Source organism: Microtus oregoni, unplaced genomic scaffold (assembly GCF_018167655.1).
Source record: "Microtus oregoni isolate MIOR12 unplaced genomic scaffold, Mior012 000031F_ref0000149, whole genome shotgun sequence".
Taxonomy (NCBI): domain Eukaryota; kingdom Metazoa; phylum Chordata; class Mammalia; order Rodentia; family Cricetidae; genus Microtus; species Microtus oregoni.
In genome coordinates, this window is record NW_024543090.1 from 29,324,964 (window position 1) to 29,344,475 (window position 19,512).

At 48.6% G+C, this 19,512-nt stretch overlaps 2 protein-coding genes across 3 annotated transcripts in view; both read left to right on the forward strand.

Moving 5' to 3' along the window:
- LOC121465587 (acyl-coenzyme A oxidase-like protein) overlaps positions 1-7,160 on the forward strand; it is a 300,287-nt gene extending 293,127 nt beyond the window's left edge. The window contains exon 19 of the mRNA XM_041678830.1: positions 6,930-7,160. Within this exon, the coding sequence (XP_041534764.1) occupies positions 6,930-7,118 (189 nt within the window). The 3' untranslated portion in view covers positions 7,119-7,160. The remainder of the gene's footprint in view (positions 1-6,929) is intronic.
- Positions 7,161-10,167: 3,007 nt separating this feature from the next.
- LOC121465824 (bcl-2-like protein 11) overlaps positions 10,168-19,512 on the forward strand; it is a 36,757-nt gene continuing 27,412 nt past the window's right edge. The window contains exons 1-3 of one of the 2 annotated variants that reach the window (XM_041679231.1): positions 11,619-11,827; positions 12,630-12,766; positions 12,935-13,024. In XM_041679231.1, coding sequence (XP_041535165.1) covers positions 11,619-11,827; positions 12,630-12,766; positions 12,935-13,024 — 436 coding nt within the window. Of the gene's footprint in view, positions 10,263-11,618; positions 11,828-12,629; positions 13,025-19,512 lie in introns of those variants that run through there. The other variant, XM_041679232.1, reaches the window with a different exon arrangement.

Here is a 19,512-nt window from a genome sequence, read left to right on the forward strand (position 1 = left end):
AGGCACAGAAAGGTCTGCAGAGGTTGCAGATACTACCACATTCTAGTCAGGAGACTTAAGCACCCATAGGTTTTGGTATCTGCAAGAATGTATCCTAGTCTCAGAAACACTCCCTGAAGCTGCCAAAGGGATGTATTTAGTTCTGGCGGCTTGTGAGGCTTCTGCCCTTGAAGAAATGTTTGCGACTGAAAAATCACTCCCTCTTGGGTATGTACCTTATCAGGCTAAACCATCAGTTGATTAAAATACCATATTCTTTGGTATTAAAAGGTGTGAAACTAATGCTGCAGCTCTATGATAACCACCTAATTGAATATTCTTTCTCGTTTTGTGTAAATGCCTTTGTCTGTTAAAAATGCTACCAAGCACAGCCCTGTGGTTACTTTAATTCCATTGCCAATACTTTCATATGGTTTCCTGTATTCTGAAGAGAAAGCGATGCGCACTTCTTTAGAAACTTGTCCTCTTATGAATCAGCAGCAGCTTGAATCAATGTCAGACGCTTTATTAAGTGGTTAAAGTTGGTGCCTCTGTGTCAGCGCTTTTGTCTTAGGTAATGGTGATTAAGCATTCTCAGTAAAAGAAATGCCAGATAATAAGGAAATCACATTTAGTGCTAACTAGAGAATCTGTGATAATCATTGTGGGAGGGCTAGGGATGTAGTTCAGGGGTGGGATGCTTACATGACATGTATGAGGTCCTGGATTCAAGCCCGTGAATCACAAATCATCATCATCATCATCATCATCATCATCATCATCATTTTTCTATCTTTGTGTGTGTGGCATATGTGTATGTTTGCATGTTTTACATGTATGTGGGCATACGTGTATGCTCATGCATGTATATGTGCATGCACGCAGAGGCCCGAGATTGATATCAAGAGTCATCCTTAATTGATCCTTTTCCACCTTATTCATTGAGGCAAGGTCTCTCAATAAAACCCAGAGTTCTTTGATATCACTTGTCTTCTAGCTAGCTTACTCTGAAGATCCTGTTTCTGCCTTCTAAGACTGAAATTACAGATGGACCTCCATAACCAATAGTCATTTATATGGGCTTTGGGAACCTGAACCCCAGTCCTCAAACTTGGTCAGTAAGCACTTTAACCAATGAGCCATCTCCTCAGCCAGAAATAATGATATTTTATATGCTCAGTCCGTGCAAGAGTCATGTAACGATAAGAAACGTACCTTGTTTAGAACGGCAGTGTTGAGGGTCAAAGCCCTGCTCTTTCACTGAAATGGGCATTTCTAGGAATTCTTAGCAAATAGTTGAATGCTGTGTTACTCAGTTGAAAACATTGTGACAGGAAGGACATTTTGACGGTCTGTCTGTCTGTCCTAATCTCCACTTAGCTTGAATGACATGCTGCTCCTGCTGCCGCCACCGCCACCGTTGGCTTAGGAGGGCAGCATCTTCAAATGTAACTTTTCCACTTCTGCCAACACTGTCAGCTAGGATCTGAATGGATGCAGAGTGTTCCGCTGGAGTCCTGACTGATTCGACCCACAGGATTCTGTTTTGTGCCTACTGAATCTTGACCACAGAAGACGCCATGGGGAGCATGTGTTCTTGAAACTGGGGGTTCAAGCAAGATAAAGAGTGATCCTGCCATGAGCAATGGACCTATAGTCAGTAAAGATGGAAGAGCCCTATCTCCACATGGGGGGAGGGATGGAAGAGAGAATCTCAAAGTCAGGTGAGAGGTGATGCTTTGTAAGCCTATGGGACATGTGGACCTCTGTACTGTGAGTCGGTGCTAAGGTGGCATGTTACCTGTGGAGGACTTGATCTCTGGCTACTCCACGAGACAGTGTTAGCCTTTATAAAGACTAAGCAATTTGTCTTACTTTTCTCATATCTGTGACTGATCCCCGGCAGGAGGCAATTCAAAGGAGGAAGGATTTATGTAGGCTCGCAGCTCAAGGGTCCAGTCTACCATTGGGGAAGGCATGGCAGCAGGAGCTTCCTCACATCTTGTGGATGAGGGACAGGCGCTCAGCTGGCTTTCACCCATTTTTATCCAGGCCAGGTCCCCCAGCGGATGGGGTGGTTCAGCCTGCATTCAAAGTGGTTCTCCTGGCTCAGAGCAGTCCTCTCCTTAAAAGCTATCAGAACTCCCCCGCCCTCCCCTGTCCCTCCACACACATACACAAAGGTGTGTCGTCTCATGTACGTTCTATATGTTTACCAATCCAATCAAGTTGATAATCAAAATTACCCAAGGTAAAAGTCTTAGAGGAGTGTAAATGGGTAGGGAAGGAGCCAGAGCAAGGCCTCTGGGTGTTCAGTGAAAAATGCCAGTTATGCGTCACAACAGGAGAAAGATATTAAGTGATAACCATATATAATACAGAATATCAGACTAGGTAATGCGCACCTTTAATCCCAGCACTCGAGAGGCAGAGGCAGGTAGATAGCTGTGAGTTTGAGAACAGCCTGGTCTACATAGCGAGTTTCAGGCCAGCCAGAGCTGTACAGTTAAGACTCAGCCTCAAAAACAAAACAAAAGCAATACAGAAACCTCATTTTACCAGTAGCTTAAATTTTATCCCCATCACATCTTTGGACCAAGATTCCCACCCCTTTGTGTGTAGATGCTTGTGTGTTTGCATGGGTGTACATGTGTGTGTGCATGTGTGTGTGGTAGCCAAAGTCCACATCGAGTGTCTTCCTCGGTAGCTCTCTTCCTCTTTTTCTTTTTCTGAGACAGGGTTTCTCACCAAGCTTGGAGCTCACTGAGTGGGCCAGACTGTCTAGTCAGCAATCCCCAGGAATCCCCACCTCCACCAGCAGTGCTGGAATGGAAGATGTATGTTGTACCAGTTTATGTGATGTCTCTCGTTGAATAGCTCAGGTGTGGGTCCTCACATGTGTGTGTGTCTGTGGCAAGCACTGTAACCCTGAGCCATCTCTCCAGCCCTGAAGATACTCACTCTTGCTTTTTAAAAAAAGGTTCATTTTAGTTTTTATGTAGGTGTATGTAGGTGTATGTATGTCTCTGTGTCAGTGTGTATACACACACATGGATCCCATGAAGTTTGATATAAGTACAAGTACTTATAACTGTATGTAGATGATGGGAACAAAACTCAGGTCCTCTGCAAGAGCAGCAAGCACTCTTCACTGCTGAGCCATCCTCAGCCCCAATTCCTCTTCTTTTTTGGTTTCTCTCCCAATATCCAGGTTCATCAAAAATCAAGTTGGCTGAAAATAATGGACAAGAAATTACTCAATATCAAACAGTCCACAATGGAAGTTAACTCCAACTGGTTCCTTTTGAAAAGGGCGTAAATTGATGTAGCAAGTTTATTTGCTTTGCATTTCTGAATATTAACTATCAATCGTGTTTAATTCCAGTTCTGTGAGGCTTGCAACCTTGGCAGTTCTTTGGGCAGTCTTCAGTGTGATCATTGCTGGAGTTGTAGTCAAAAGGGCACAAAGTGCTGGGAGGGACAGGTAGCCCTTTGACAGCATCAGCAGTGGGTGCTGCCTGTGAGTCAAGGCTCCTTGGTCCTTCTTCATCAGGTTTCCATCCTCCAACAAGTGATACAGGACAGAAATTGGTATCAGGGTCCCAGGAAAGCATGAATGGGAACTGTGAAGCCTCTTTTAAGGCCTCAGCTGTAGGATTCACTTTCTCGACATTCTACTGGTTGAACGAACCATATGTCCCTCTAGAATTCATGGGATGGATATAAAGACTCTAGCACAGTGTTCAAGCAGGAAACAGGCTCATCTGATTAGCTATTCATTTCTCCATGCCTTTCAACCTGGGTTTCCCCAAAAACATCTGGAGCTGGAAAAAGAGGCAAGACATACAAAAGCAGAAAAGGCTTACGCACAGAGGTCAAACAGTGGTGGGGTAGCACACCCTGAAAACTCCTATATTGTCAGGGCCTTGCTGAGTGAGAGGGTGGGAAGCTTAGGATTGCTGGCACAAGGCTATCCCATCCTGACTGGCGTTGGCTGTGCTGGCAGAGTCAATCAGAAGAGAAGACACTAGTGTGAGGAGGTGGGGATAGGCAGCCAAACAGGACAGAAATCCTTTCTTTCAGGTTACATAGGAATATATCCACAATCTTGATCCTAATGCTTCTGCTTGCTTCCTTATTTGCTATTTATTATCTTATGTGTCATACATACATGCAAGTACTTGCAGAGGCCAGAAAAGGGTATCAGATCCTTTGGAACTGGTGTTATAGGCAGATGTGAACCATCTAACCTGGGTGCTGGGAGCCAAACCTGAGTCCTCTGTTGCGGGATATTTGATGGCACTGTGTGAAAGACACCTTCTGATTGTTTTAATAAAGAGCTGAATGGCCAATAGCTTGGCAGGAGAGGGTAGGAGAAACTTCTGGAGAGAGAAACTCTGGAAGGGATCTGAGGCATGGAGAATTTGCCAGCGGACATGGGGAAGTTGAATGTCCAGTATGAGGAGAGGTAATGAACCGTGTGGCAGAGCATAGATCAATATAAATGGGTTAATGTAAATTATAAGACCTAGTTGGGAACAAGCCTAAGCTAAACCCAAGCTTTTATAATTATTAAGAAGTCTCCATGTCATTATTTGGGAGCTGGTGATCCAAAGAAAGTCTGACTACAGTCCTCTGAAAGAGCAGCAAGGGCTTGTAACCCCTGAGTCATCTCTGCAGGCCCTATTCAAGCACTTTTTTTATTAAGGGATTAAGTTTTTATTTTATTTTAAGATTTATTTTTATTTTATGTGTATGAGTGTTTGTTTACATGTAAATATATATATACCATGTGTGTCCCTGGTGCCCAGGGAGGCCAAAAGAGAGCACTGGATCCTCTGGAACTGGAGTTATAGAGATCTGTCTGCCACTATGTGGGTACTGATAACTGATCCCAGGTCCTCTGCAAGAGCAGCAAGTATGCTTAACCACTGAGCCATATCGCCAGGCCCTACTCAGGTTTCATTTTTTTTGAAGCCTCTGAAATTTTGCAGTAGCTTCCTGATTGTAAGAGGTTATGACTATCTCCAGTGTGCCGCGTGTCGGTAAGCTTTTCAAGTCCATCATGGCACCCAACACAGGGCAGGACTACAGTTTAAATATTGGAAATGAAAGGAGGGGGATGATTATGAACTTATTAATAGGCAGAGCTGGATGGAAGCAGGGTGTACCACAGGAGCCCTATCCCATCTACACACTCAGTGCTCTACTGCAGTGAACATGGAGAAAACCAGAAGGACAGGTGTTTTAGACTATGTGAGCAATAGCTTGAGATTTAGAGAGTTTCTCACCAGGAAATGTTTGGTGTTCTTAGGCGGTTGGTGTTCTTTTCCAGTGTCTATGGTGCGCTCATTCCTGGAGGATTATGAGTATAGAAATAATCTTCCTCACCAGCCATTTGGTGCTTCTTCTTCCTCCTTCTCCTCCTCCTTTTCCCAGCAAATAGAAATCATGTAATTTCTGCCTCTGACCGTTAAGTCTACAGTTAGCACTAGACAAACCAAACCCATAGTGTTCTCTCACAAGCCCTCTTTCGAAGCCAGTTTCCCCCATTGGCAATGACCTGACAAGAGTTGGCCTCGCCGCCTTAATGGACCCCAAAGGGAACATTATCTTGACTAATTACATGACGGCATGTGGCGAGTTCGGGGACTGTATAGCATCTCATGGTTTTGAAATGTGTGGTTAAAGACATCTAGAGTTGACAGACTATTGGGGATTTGTCAAGAGTATTAATTACAGACTTGGAAATCTAGTCAGTTGCAGTCTGTCTTGTCGCATCTTGAAATGTGATCAAAGTCTTTTCAGTCCTTATTTCATGGTGCCTAACCACAGTGCGTGAAGAACAAAGCTTTTCATTAGAAATCACAGGTACAATAGGGCACATTTTTAAGGAAGAGGGCCTGAATGTGCCCTCCCCGCCACACTTCTTTCCCCTCTCCCCCTTTCATTTGGGAGTCACTATAGTTTCTGAACGCCTGAGATGGTTTTGGAGGGGTGTTGCAGAAAAAAATCAGTACTAAAATATGGGCAGCACACAAGGACAAGGGCGGGGCCCATAAAAGTGGTTTTTAAAACCATGAAAATAAACTATGAAGCCTGGAGGTTGTTGTGATTTAGTCAAAGAAATGTATAGCTAGCTTTATGAAGACTTGAAAAAAATGTCAGAGTTGTAGTATGTAGCTACTTTGGGGAAAGAAAAACAGGCCTCTGCCCTTGTTCAGACCTAGAAAAATAATCCTTTATTTTCTCTGCCTTGGATGTGGTGTGTGTGTGTGTGTGTGTGTGTGTGTGTGTGTGTGTGTGTTGGCATTCAAATCACAGAAAATGAAATAGAAACAGCCAGCCAGTGCAACTTCTCCAAAGCTCTAGCCTGCCACAGCCCCTCCTTTCTGGGAAGTCTATCGGGATGTACCTACCGTGGCTAGCAGAGTGCGGACCGCTAGTCCGTTTACCACTGTTGGAGAGCACGGAAAGTGATGGGCGGCGCTTAGCCTTGGCTTGCTTGGTGGTCCATCCAGTCTTGGGGACCCTCGCTCCCTGCCTTTCAGGCTCTCTTGGCACCTTCTGCCGCTCCATCTTTTCAGAGACTCTTCTTGTCAATTGCCTCTACGCGCCAGAGGGTGGCACTCCAGAGGTGGAGAAGAAGGGCGGGAAGAAGAAAAGGGAGCTAAGAGGAGGCAGTGTTAATTCTCAGACTTTGGTCTCTTAGTTACCAAGATAATCTTGGGAAAGAGCTCCAACCCATAAACCCTTAGCAGAAAAACCTAGATTTCGGCAGGACCTGGGGGTCAGAGACTTAGAAATTTTAAAGAAGATACAGGTTTATTTGAAACAATAACTTCCTGTGTTGTGGAGAATTTCAGCCCTTGTGAGTGATTGGGGGCGGATGGAAAGTCCTCCGTGAGCGCGCCCACATCCGACCTGTCCCTTTGTGTTGTGTTTTGCAGTTGCTGGATTTGTGCGAGTCCGTGAAGGATGACGCCCTGAAGGTGATCTCTGCCTTTAACATTCCACACACCAACCTCCATGCACCAATCGCAGGAATTCCCAACCCCCGGGCTGCCTGGGCCTTCTACCCCGCGCCTACGCCAACGCTGGTGCGGGAAGGGGCGCGCTCCCAGCTGTCCAAACTGTGAGCCAGACTATTAACCAGCAGGGCAAGAAATGTAGTGGCCCGTCCGCAGCTTGCCATGGAGTTCCCTTCAAATACTCCCAGAGTAGGAGCAGGGGCCAAAGTGACAGGTGCACGACCACCATACTCGGGGGTTTTGGGTCACGCAGAGGAGGAGATCTGGCTAAGGTTGACAAGGCTCAGGACAGGTTATGGGGAGGAGGACGGGGGGGAGGGGCGGGAGAAGGAGACTAGATGGAAACCCGGGGAGTACAGTGATTTATCCTGGTCTGTTAACCTCTCCTGGCCCTTGCCTTGACCTCTCCCAGCCGCTGCGCTGGATCCTCAGACGATTCGGTGGTCTTGCCCAGAGCCTGATGCCACCAAAGACCTTTGCTGTCATCAGTGACTCAGATTCCAAGTGACTTCGAAAAACTCTGGTGCTGGGGGAAAAAATCAAAACATAAAAATCAAACACCCTCGGGCAAAAGAGGCGGAGGAAAGCTCCCAAGTGCGGGCAAAAGTTCAACAAGGGGTGCTTAGTGAATCAGACTTGCTTCAAGCTCTGCTAGAAAACGGGCTGGCGAGAGAGAGGGGAGCGTGATCCTGGAGTCGAGCTGGTCCCACCAGGTAGGCGATCTCCGGACCGCAGGACGACGCGCGACAAACGTTTCATAGCACTACACTATAATCTGCCCTTTAGAAAAGCGTAGACGCGAGGTTTAATAAGTTAAGCGATAGAAAAATGCTCCCGCAGCTTGGAGGGGTAGGGGACGCGGGCCTGGGGAATCGCTGCAATAAACTGGTTTTGGAATTTGGAGAGATTGCACAGGCGGAAATGAATTTCTCATTTATGTCCTGACTTTGGCGTTGCCCGGTTTCACTCTTAACTCTAGCTATCGTCTCTCTTCCTTCTCTCTATATCGCGTTGCCAGCCTCGGGAAGGCACGGGTGACCCACTAGCCCTTCCCACGTTGCTCTTCTCTGCCAGCAAATTGATCCCAGGAGTTCTTCTGACACTGCGGGGGGGGGGGAGGCTACAAGGGCCCAAGGGCTCGCAGCCACCTGTCGTGAGGCATTTGGTGGAAGCTCGCTAAACTGCCATATTCTCCGGTGATGCAAAGAGCCTCCACTTCCAGACCATCTCCCTGATTAAGTCCTAAATAAGAGCACATAGCCCAGTCTGTTGCTTTCCCCAGTGCCTGTATGGTTTCTTTTAGCGTGCCCAGAGTTGCAAAATCGGTAGACTCCTGGGTAGCCTGCTCCTACAAAGAGAAGGGGCGATAAAGACTTTCTTTTTTCTTGTGTGGTTCTTTTCTAGCCCGATTTGGAGGTGCCGGCTCCCGGCCAAGAGCGCGGAGCAGGCAGACTTGTTATTGGCCGAGGACTCTAGGAGCAGTAGCAGACCGGGTTGCATGGGTGGGATGCGGAGTGGACAACGCACAGCGCTAACTCGCAGCCTTGGTCAGGATAGAACTGGATCTGCCGCTGCTTGGCTGCATCCACGCCAATGCCCTGTGCGCTCTTGTAGCGAACACCCCTCACCCACAGAAGGGACATGGCTTTGCCGTGAGTCCCCCAGCTCCCCTGGGAACCAGTGGCTTCTTTGATCTCTCTCAGGATTCACCTGAGAACCAAGACTTTAACCCAGGGCTGTGCTGTGTCACGCTGACGTTAGAACCGCCTATAAACACCGAAATGACCAAGATGGTTCGAAGTTGGGACGATAGATCGCGTCACTTGTTCATGAAAAGGTCACTTCCTTCTCTCTGCCAGCCTGGATGCAGGCTGGGTAGTCCTTAAATCGAGTTTCTTTAATCTTCACACTTAGGATGCCGGATGTTCCATTTCCAGAACAACTTCTCCAGGTGTCCGCGGTGAGAGAGTGAAAGGGGTTGGGGGTGGGGTGTGTGGCACCATTGACTTCAAGACTTCGACTGGGTACACGAAGGCCTCAGGAGGATCAGGGGATTTTTCGACTCCCATATGGCTTTGCCAGCACAACCCGAAATCTGCTGCTCCGTCCGCAGTCGCCAGCTTCAGCCGGCTGATGGACAATTCTTGGCGGTAGTCTGAGCCCCCAAAATTTAAAGACATAACGCACGGCACAACCGTCTTTCCTCAGTAGACCATCCCCATTTTTCCTTATAGTTATCCTTTTATAGTTTCTTTCTCATTCCCTATTTTATATGCTTGTCGTGCACGCCTATTGCGACCCGAAGCTGAGCTGTAGACCTAGGATCTCCCTGACTTTTCTCAACTGTCCTTCCTACCTCTTAAGAAACTGGGCACTGGGGAAAACAACAACAGCAACAACAACACACACACCACTCACGACCAGGGAGAACCTAAATGGCGACGCAAGACAGTGGTGTTGAAGAGTCCTGCATTGAGGCACAGCTGAGGAGGGGTGAACATTTTGCTAATTTGGGTTCCCCGGAGGCCATAAATTTTTGGAGAGGACAGTCAAAGGCTAGTGCCCATTCTTGCACCAACCCAGGCCCCATGGTTTGGGGCTGAGAAGCTCCGCAAAGCAAGCGCGCAGGGACTCGTTCTCAGACTTCCCACTGGTGCCCGAGGCAGGCTGGACACAGCAGTGTGCCCTGAGCGCCCCCTAAGTTCCGCTCTGCGAGGTGGCCGCTCCCGGCGGACAGGGAGGGGCAGAGAGGGGCGGGTACGTTTGGGGTGGAGGAAGGGCTTGCAAGCAGCTGCCCGCAGGCCAAGTCACTAGGGTAAACACGCTGGGGTGGGCGGAGCGCGCGCGCGGCGGGGCTACCCTCGCCAGTACCTGTCGCAGCCTGCACGCGCCAGCGGCCAGGGGGGCCGCGGGAGTGGGGTGGGGCTTGCTTTCCGGCTGAGTGAGGGCTGGACCGAGCGGGGGCGGAGCCCGCGGTGATTGGGCACAGGAGCGGGGGCCCAGTAGGAGCAGAGTCACTGGGCCAGGCTGGTTTCACTTCGCTCCCTGCAGGCACTGGGTCACCAGCTGGTTGGAGCTCTGCGGTCCTTGCCGCCGTCGCCGTCACCGGATTCCTGCAGCCGCTCTGCGAACCGTGCCCCACTTAAATCTGCCCAACCTCTGCTGCTCCCCCGCCGCCACCGCCTCGGCGCCCTTCCCCTGGCCCTCATCCCCCCAATGTCTGACTCTGATTCTCGGACTGAGAAACGCAAGGTAAACTCTCCGCGATTCGCGATTTTCGGGGCGCAGGCCGGGGACGGATGGAAGAGAGGCGCCTCACCCGCAGAGAGTCTCTGGTGTCGCACGTGCGGGCGGAGGCGCTGGTTTGTCCCGCTTGGCGCGCGGCTGCAGGAGGCGAATGCGGCAAAGTCCGGCCTCGGTTCCTGCCTAGCAGGGCATTTCTGGGAAAAGGTCGTAGGCACAGAAGCTGCGGGTATTTAGCCGAAGTCTGGCTTGGGTCGGGATGCCGCACGAAGGGTTGTTGAGGCATCTTTCGCGGGCCGGGAGGGCGCGTAGACTCGGCTTGGAGGCGAGGATCCGCCGACTGCGCGTCCAGCCGGGAAGCGTCGCCGCGAGCCAGGCAGCCCGGGAGAAGTAGCCGCGCGTTAGCCACGGGCCGGTAGACTTGGCTCTTCGCTGGCGCTGCTTCATTGCGGAGGTTTATTAAAATCACACGCGCCCTGACTTTGCTTGTATTCATTCAAGCCACGGTTTGGCCACAGTGCCCGATTTTGTTGCACAGATGTCCCCGTCGGCCCGGTTCAGTTTGCGAGCGTCCTGTGGACGCCGAGGGCCACAGTATCTACAGGAGCCGAGAGATCGCGTAGGCGTCCCAGGACCACTTAGGGCACGCGAGTTCCGAGCCACGGGCAGCTGACTAACCGATCGGCTCTATGAAGCGGGATCGCAGCGGGACCCAGTCGCATAGGCTGGTGGCTCTGTGATCTCCCGGGCCTATGGCCCCTAGGCAGGCACTGCTTGTGAAAGGCTAACTGGACCCTGGGGGCCGGGGGTTTGGAGGTACATGCCCGAGAGACCCGAGATGGTCGTTCATATATGGTGCGTGTCGGTGACACATGGGGCACAACAGGTGAAGTTGCAGAGAAGTTCAGCTCGGGACAGCGAAGGCCATTACGGTCTTTGCCCCGAGTGGCCTGGAATGGGATCCTGGTCCTGCGGATCCCAGGAGGGCGCGGGTCCCGCTTTGTCTCTAGAGTCCCGCTGCCCAGGCGGCGGGAACTCCCGCAGGGCGCGCGGCGTCCGGACCGGGCCCAGGGGCGGGGCGGGGCGCGGAGCGAATCAGCCCGGCCCCCTAAGTCCTAGCCGGAGCCGCGGCGGCCGGCACAGCCTGAGTGGCGCTGGGCGGCGAGTTTGTCAACAATCGCCGCGCCTTCGGCTGCCTGACCCGTAGGCGCCGCCCCCGCCGCCTCTGCCCATTGGCTACGATGGGGAGCCACCGAGCGCGGGCCAATGGGGAGCATTGGCAGCCGGCGCCAGCGGCGCGGGGCTGGCGGTGCCCGAGCGGCGGCCGGAGCTGCGCGCGAGGGGCGGAGCGGGAGGAGGCGGAGGATGATCCCGGCGGCGGCCGGTGCAGCGCGGGCCAGAGGCGCGGCGCGCGAAACCTTAGGCTCCCCAGCGGAGCGTGGCGGCGGGCGGACGGGCAGGCGCGGGACTCTGGAGCCCACGGCTCGGCATTGTTTTCCTTGCCTTCTCGGTGGCGACGCTCAGGGGTCGTCTGATCGGCGCTGGACACCGCGCTCGGAAGGGAAGGGGAGGACGTGAGTTTGCGAGGTGGCTCTGGGAGTTAAAGAGTCTACGGGGTGGAAGCAGCCGCGCGCCGGCTATTGCCGAGCGCGCGCAGCTAGATGTGGAACTTGCAAGGGGATGGCTCTGATGGCCCCCATTTGGAAGTGGACACATTCCGGCAAGGTTGCTCCCGAGAGAAATGGTTTCGTGTTTGGGGTGGCGCGCAGGGGGCTGGCAGCAGGAGGGACCTTGCGGCCGAGGGCGCTCGACCCGGGCGGAGCTGCGCTCGGAGTTACAAACTCTATTGTGACGCACTTACTACGACTGACGGCCGCTGCCAAACCTTCTTCAGACTTGCTGCCCTCAGCATTTTCGGCAAACAATGGGGCCGGAGCAGGGAAGGCGGCCAGCCGCCTGCAGTCTCTGCATCTGCGCCCGCTCCTGTGCTCCAGCGCAGCGTTTGAGCCCGGGAAATGAGAGCCCGCTGGGACTTTCATACTTGATACAAGTTTGTCCTGAACGAAAAGCACGAAATGTAGTAGACTTCCCACGAGCTGCTCCTCAGGAAACTTCTGTGCTTGTGTGTGTGCGAGAGCGCGCCAACCTCACAAGCTATCGAGTGGATACTTTGTTTTGTTTGGTGGTCCAATTTAGTTTCACCCGACACCAAAATAAACACCTTCATTATTTTGAGTGCACTTTTAATCTTACTCGGAAGATAGAAAAGTAAACATAAAGATGTGCGGTTCACTCTGGACTTTGTAAGGAGTAGGTGAAATGATTTTATAACTTAGTTCGCTGAAGATAATCTTTTTTCTCCTGGTTTTCTTGCAGAAAAAAAGACCAAATGGCCAAGCAACCTTCTGATGTAAGTTCTGAGTGTGACAGAGAAGGTGGACAATTGCAGCCTGCTGAGAGGCCTCCCCAGCTCAGGCCTGGGGCCCCTACCTCCCTACAGACAGAACCGCAAGGTAATCCCGACGGCGAAGGGGACCGCTGCCCCCACGGCAGCCCGCAGGGCCCGCTGGCCCCAACGGCCAGCCCAAGCCCTTTTGCTACCAGATCCCCACTTTTCATCTTTGTGAGAAGATCTTCTCTGCTGTCCCGGTCCTCCAGTGGGTATTTCTCTTTTGACACAGACAGGAGTCCGGCACCCATGAGTTGTGACAAGTCAACACAAACCCCAAGTCCTCCTTGCCAGGCCTTCAACCATTATCTCAGTGCAATGGGTAAGCCATACCCGGGTAAGAAAAGAGGCAGTTGGTGTGTGCTTGTTTGAATATTGGTTCAAGGGTGTGGGTAGCATTTGAAGCCTCGGTCAAGTGACTTATTTTATATTTTGATGGAAATGGAAGATGTTTGGAGATTCCCGACAAATTTTTTTTAATTCGCAAATTTTGTGACATGAATTTATGGAGGTACAAACATCAACCTATTGAGTTGCAAAGTTTGAATCTCTGCAGCCTTCAAGCTGAAGCTTATAACCATGGTTGCTTTTAAATGCTAAGCTTAGATATTAATATCATTGGGTTGGAAAGGGACCTGGTCAGATATATAAAATATTTAATAACCACCGGGAAGGTAAAGGAAGAGATGGACATGTTGGTCATTTCTGAAGACAGCGCCTGCAGAGATTGTGTGTCACAGAACCAACATAGAGCCCTGAAGATGGTTTTATGGCTAAATTCTCCCTAAAGCTCATTCTTGCTTTAAGGGATTGAATTTAGTATGGATGGGATCAGATTGTAGATTTTTATTTCAAGGGCTAAAGTCAGTGTTAGAATGTGTTTTTTAAAAAATATATTCTTGTTTTTGAGATTTCATTCATGCTACGGTTTCATTTGATTAAACTCATCCCCTCCCCCTAACAACTCCCAGATCTGTGTATGTGAGAATCTTAACCAAGAGTGGCAGAAAATATCAATGACAATGCACAGTAAAGCTGTTGAGGTAGGGTCAGTGGCGTTTTGGAGAGTTTGCCCCATCAGCACTGAGGTTCCCCCTACTGTGGCTGTGGGAACATGAGGTCTTAGAGTGCATCGCAACCAGGCCTGCGGGTTCCAAAGTCAAATGTCCCAACATTTAAACATTGACAACTACACTAGCTCCTTTAGTGAGTGTTAAAAGCCAGATTGAGACATCTGTAGACTTGATTTGACTCTTAGAACAAGCTTATGACTTGGGCTGTGCACATTTCTGGTTCACCCCAGGAAAGGATGGCTCTGTACGTTGCATCTCCACCAAAAACAAAAGTCTGTATCTTGGTCCTTCTCATCCAGAACCATGTTTGGTGTGTGTCCCACTAACCAGTCCTGTAGAAGAAGACATCAGGAACGTGTTCATGGTGTCCGATAGCACATTTGGTATCTGAGCCATATGTTAGCTGCACATTGCCTGAGTTCTGGGGACTGTTAAGTCCTCTTAACTGAAAGGAACTGGAAGTCCTGTGTCCGTTATTACTTTAGCTATTACTGGCAGTAGTGTTCCTGAGCAGGCACTTGCCACCGTTCCACCCTGAAGCAGCCTAGGGTATGCACACATCTACAGCATGTGCTGAGTTAACAGGGCTCCCTGGTATATGTGCAGTAAAAGCTGCCTTTTAAGGACCCTCTGGAAGCTATTAGGGTTTTACACTGCTGGCCAGGCTAATGGTCTCTGCAGGTGGTGGGATAATCTGGGGAAATATTTTCTCCTTCCCTGCTAACTAGTGGACGAGTCCGTGCCTTTTCTAATGGGAAGATGGTCACAGTTGTTTTGTTTGGGGTCCCGTACTCTTTGGGAAGCCAATTACAGATCATTCACCATGATTGGAGATGACAGATCAGGGCTTTAAAGATCACAATCTCCATTTTTATACAGAGTTGATTGTTATACCTGTGCAGTAGTAATTGGGAGGATAGCTCAACATATGGTAAGCTGTGGGTTTAAACTATAAGTTACGGGGGTTTGTGTGAAATTAATGCACCAAGGTAGGGTTTTAACAGTAAGTTCTTGAGAGATTTGATTGAGGAAAGGTTATGTTGGGATGGGGTGTGGCAGAAGTTACTGATGGGTAAGAGGACCTAGCCAGATATTAAGTTAAATACACTTAGAATGTTCACAAATATAGTGATATTTCATTTGTATTTTAATAAATAAAGCTTGCCTGAAGTTCAGAGAGTAAAACAGCCATCCACTGGCTCTTACCTCTTCCTCAGTCCAAAATGGCACCCCTGCCTCCAGGAATCCTCAGAATGAGACTGTGTGAGAGCTGTGTCCTCCCGTCTTATATTCCTCTCTAGTGCTGGGATTAAAGGTGTGCACCATTACTGCCAGGTTTCTATGGCAAACTAGTGTGGCTACTGGGATTAAAGGTGTGTGTCACCACTGTAAGGCTGATCAGCTCGGCTGCTTTACACTCTGAACTTCAGGCAAGCTTTATTTATTAAAATATAAAAGAAATATCACTGCACACACTGATGCTTTTTTTCTGGCTCTCCTTGGTATTGCTTCTGCCCATAGGCTGCTGAGCTGAGCTGAGCTGTGGTCTCTATCTTTTTGGATTTCTTTAGTATTTTTTACTCAGCCATTAAGATCTTCAATGGTGCTTTTGATAAGTTATTGCAAAATACATTTTTCACAAAGGAGCCTTTATGATTGGTATGACCCACTGGAACACAAATGGGAGGTTACACAGAGGTCCTGCTTAGCTCGGGGCTCCTCTTCTCCCCTGGCAACATGTGATAGGAGACATGGAGTGTGTCTTAAAAGCTATGTCCTACCACGAGGACGAGATGCAGTGTTCCCTCCTGGGGAAAAAGCTATGTCCTTGTAACCTACCCTCACTAATGTGTTGAGAGAGAACCTAGGGCTTTTCCCATTGAGGTAAATTCTCCTCTACTGAGCTGAACCCTGCATCCTTGTGTCTTTACCATAGTGGGAAAGGAGAGTCTCATTGGAGATACACAGCAGATAGGTACTGTATTAGACATGGCTTCAGTTCCCTCCATATCTGGTTTTTCTAAAAACATCTTGAAAGGGCATTTTGTTTACACTGTGGAGATCAGTGTAACGGAACTACCCTTTTCCTTGATTCTTGCCTCCATACACTCTGGGAGAATTGACTTGACAAACCATTTCTTGGTGAACGCCTGATTGTCTTTAATAAAAAACCTTCCACACACCCACTGGCTGCCTTTTCTAGTGTCTTTAATGCCGGTATAATCTAGAAATGCAAAGTAGATGAACGTTGATCGACAGTACCGTCTCTGTGAGGTGTTTGTGAACGCCTCAAACTTTGGACTTGTTCCTGACATAGCAGAATTTGCGGGTGAGCGTTAATTCCCATTCTTCCTTGTATCCCTCAGCATCCTATGGCAAGTGGTCCCTTCTTTAGATGAGATCTCTCTTCGGGAAATAGGACATCCTTCCTATGCCAGAGTATGCCTAGCGGGAGATGTTGAGATCAGTGGAGATCTGTCTGGGAGCCTGTCCATAGGGTTGTGTTTTGTTTTTAGCATGCCGGGAATGGAATTGAGACCCCACATAGAGCAGGATTTGACAACACATATCTAATCCCAGCACATTCATGGTGAGATGGAGGTGTCCTCTGACCTCTGAGTTTGTGCCCTCTGTCACAGACACAACACACATGTGCGTGTGTGTATACACACAAGTAAATGGAGTGGTTTCCTGGGCTATCCCTATAGACACTCGTGTCACGTGCATACAGGGAGTGTTTCGTTTGTTTTCCTGCCCTATTGCACTAACCAGAACTTCGTAATTATGTTGGATGGAAGTCATAAAAGCTGTCTCAAGGGACGGCAGCTTTCTGTTTAAAGAGTAAAGCCATTAACCATGTAACTATGTTAGCTATAGGTATTTTGGAGATACTTTTATAAAAGTAATAAAAATTAGGCCACGCGGTGGTGGCACACTCCTTTAATCCCAGCATTAGAGAGGCAAAGGCAGGCAGATCTCTGTGAGTTTGAGGCCAGCCTCGTCTACAGAGCAAGTTCTAAGACAGGCTCCAAAGCTACAAAGAAACCCTGTCTCAAAAAACAAACAAACAAAAAAGTATTAAAAATTTGGAAATTTCACCCAGACACCTAAGTTCCTGAGAATTTTCAGAGTTAGGTTTTGATGATATGTTTACACAGATTCTGTTAGCCTGTTGGTGTGATGCATTTCGGTGTTGGATTTGCAGTGTTAATGTTCTGTATGCCTGGGATAAATCCTACTTGGGCAGAACATATTATTTGTATACACTGCTGGATTGAATGGAGTATTTTATTGAGCGATTTTTACATCTTGAGAGGTGTCTGTTATGGCTGACTGCTATTGATATTAAGGCCTTAATGAGTTGAGAAATAGTCTCCCTCTTGTATTTCCAGAAGAAACTATGAAAAAGCAGTATTAATGCTTTGGGTTTTTTTTTGTTTTGTTATGTTAAAGCCAGTATTGACTTCTCTTGTGAGAACGTGGTCTTAGATTTCTGGTGTTTTGAGTGGGGGTATATGTTTTAGATTCCAGACTTAATTCTGTGTGTTTGTGTGCTTTTGGGGGGGCTATTCTGGTTGTCAACTTCTTGATTATACTCTGGTAATTTGTGGGTTTTGAGAAAGGGGAATATTTTTCTAATCTGTTGAATGATTGGAAGAAGCATTTGTAGCATCCTTATTGTTTTAGATGAATGCAGGTTCTGTTGTGATAACTACTCTGGCATCCCCCAACCACTGATGCATTTGAATACTTGGTCCCCATTGGTGGAACTGTTTGGGATGGATTAGGAGGTGTGGCCTTGTTGGAGGAAATGTGGCAGTGGGGGCGGGCTTTGAGGTTTCAAGTGGCTGCAGTCAGAGATAATGTGCCCTTTAAGAAGGAGCCTAGGCAGTTTGGATGCTCAACTTACTAGACCTGGATGGAGGTGGGGGTTCCTTGGACTTTCCACAGGATAGGGAACCCTGATTGCTTTTCGGGCTGGGGGGGTACTTAATTGGGGGAGGGGGAGGGAATTGGGAGGCGGTGGCGGGGAAGAGACAGAAATCTTTAATAAATAAATAAATTTAAAAAAAAACTCAAAAAAAAAAAGAAGAGAGATGGGAGTCCCCAGCTGTAATTCCAGCTGCCACCCCATCTCTCTGCCATCGAAAGCTTTGGCCCTCTGGAACCTTAAACCCAATTACACTTTATTTTATAAAGCTGCCTTGCTTGGCCTTGGTGTTTTAGCTCAGCAATAGTATAGTACAACAAACAAAAACACCTGCCAGTCTTCTTAGAGGTTTGTTTTCTTGCTTCTTGTAATAAGTGATTTTTGTTTCATTGATTTTTCTTTTTTCCTGTATCCACCCTTTGTTTTTTTCTCTTTGCTTTTTTTTGTTATTGGTTTTCCCCCTCTAGCTTTTTGAGCCTAGGAACAGAGAGTATGATCTTGAGGCCTTTCCTTTTCGCTGGTGTGAGGGATTCAGAGCTGGAAGTCTCCTGGGCCCCCTTGCTTGGGTTGTTGCCCACATGCTGTGATGGAATGGTTTTTATCTTCATTGAACTTGTACCTAGCTTTGTCCTCTTTGAGGGCTACCTAGAAGCACAGTGTTTCCTCTAGAATATGAGGCTCTCCTCTTGTCCTCTGGTACTCCCTTTATAGTTCTGTTTTGCTGAGGTGTCATCAACTTTGGAGAATGATGCAGGAATTCTCAAAACGAAACAACCTGCCTATTGTGTCTCCTACTTGATTAGTTCTGTTGTTGCTGCAAGTTTTGCATTATGTAATGTCAATATATTAACCCTTTTAAAAGAAAAAAATGGTGATTGATGTCTATAGGGTCTGTCTTCCTCTGCCCTTCATGTCCCCAAGATACATGCATTACGTTTAAAGTGCATTGTTTTATTTAGTGCATTTATAGGTTGATCTGCTGTGGGCCTGCAACATCACTTTGCACTGGCTCCTTCAGTGAGTGTATATTGTGTAGCTAACCCTACCTTGTAGCCTCTTCCTTGCCGCTTCGTTGGAGATTTGCAGCTAGAATTGTCTACTGCTACCTTGATAAAGGACTAAGGACTGCATCTGCCGGTCAAGAGTTGGAGCCAGGTGGCCATATTGCCCCACCAGTACTACTTGGCAGGGCAGCAGGATTGCTTCTCCCAGACAGGGACTTGACACTCAGCCCACAGTGTCTCCTGCTGGAATCTAAGTGACCCCAGTTGTCCCTGGGCTGGGGCTGGACTGGATGATCTCTCTCCAATGGCCATGCTTAAACTAAGTAGGTTTAAGCCCACTTACAGTTGGGTTCTTTGTTGTTCAGTCATCCTTTCCTAGGGGCCCTTGGTGAGAAGAGATAGTTAGTTCTTGGTGCATTCTCTCCGACTGCCTGCTTCTGGAGCAGCCTGTCCGGGCTGTGTGAAGGCAATGAAGGCTAACTACCCCGGTGTCAGTCTTCAGTGCTGAGCCCCAGAAGCCCTCCTCTTTCCCCTTGCCCATTTTTCTGTGCTTTGCACACGTTAATGCTCTCTTATGATCAAGGCAGACCTGGCTATGGAGCTGCCCTCCCTTGGGGATTCAGGGGTCTGTATCTTTTAACTAGGTCGTGTTTGCCATTTGTGTTTACTCCATTCAGGATGTCATAACAATTCCAGACTGAATGGCTTAGCGGCGGTTCACTTCCACAACTGCAGGGGCCAGGCATCTAAGATCAAGGTGGATTTGGTGTCTGAAGAGGCTCCCTCTTCTTGACTCAATAGC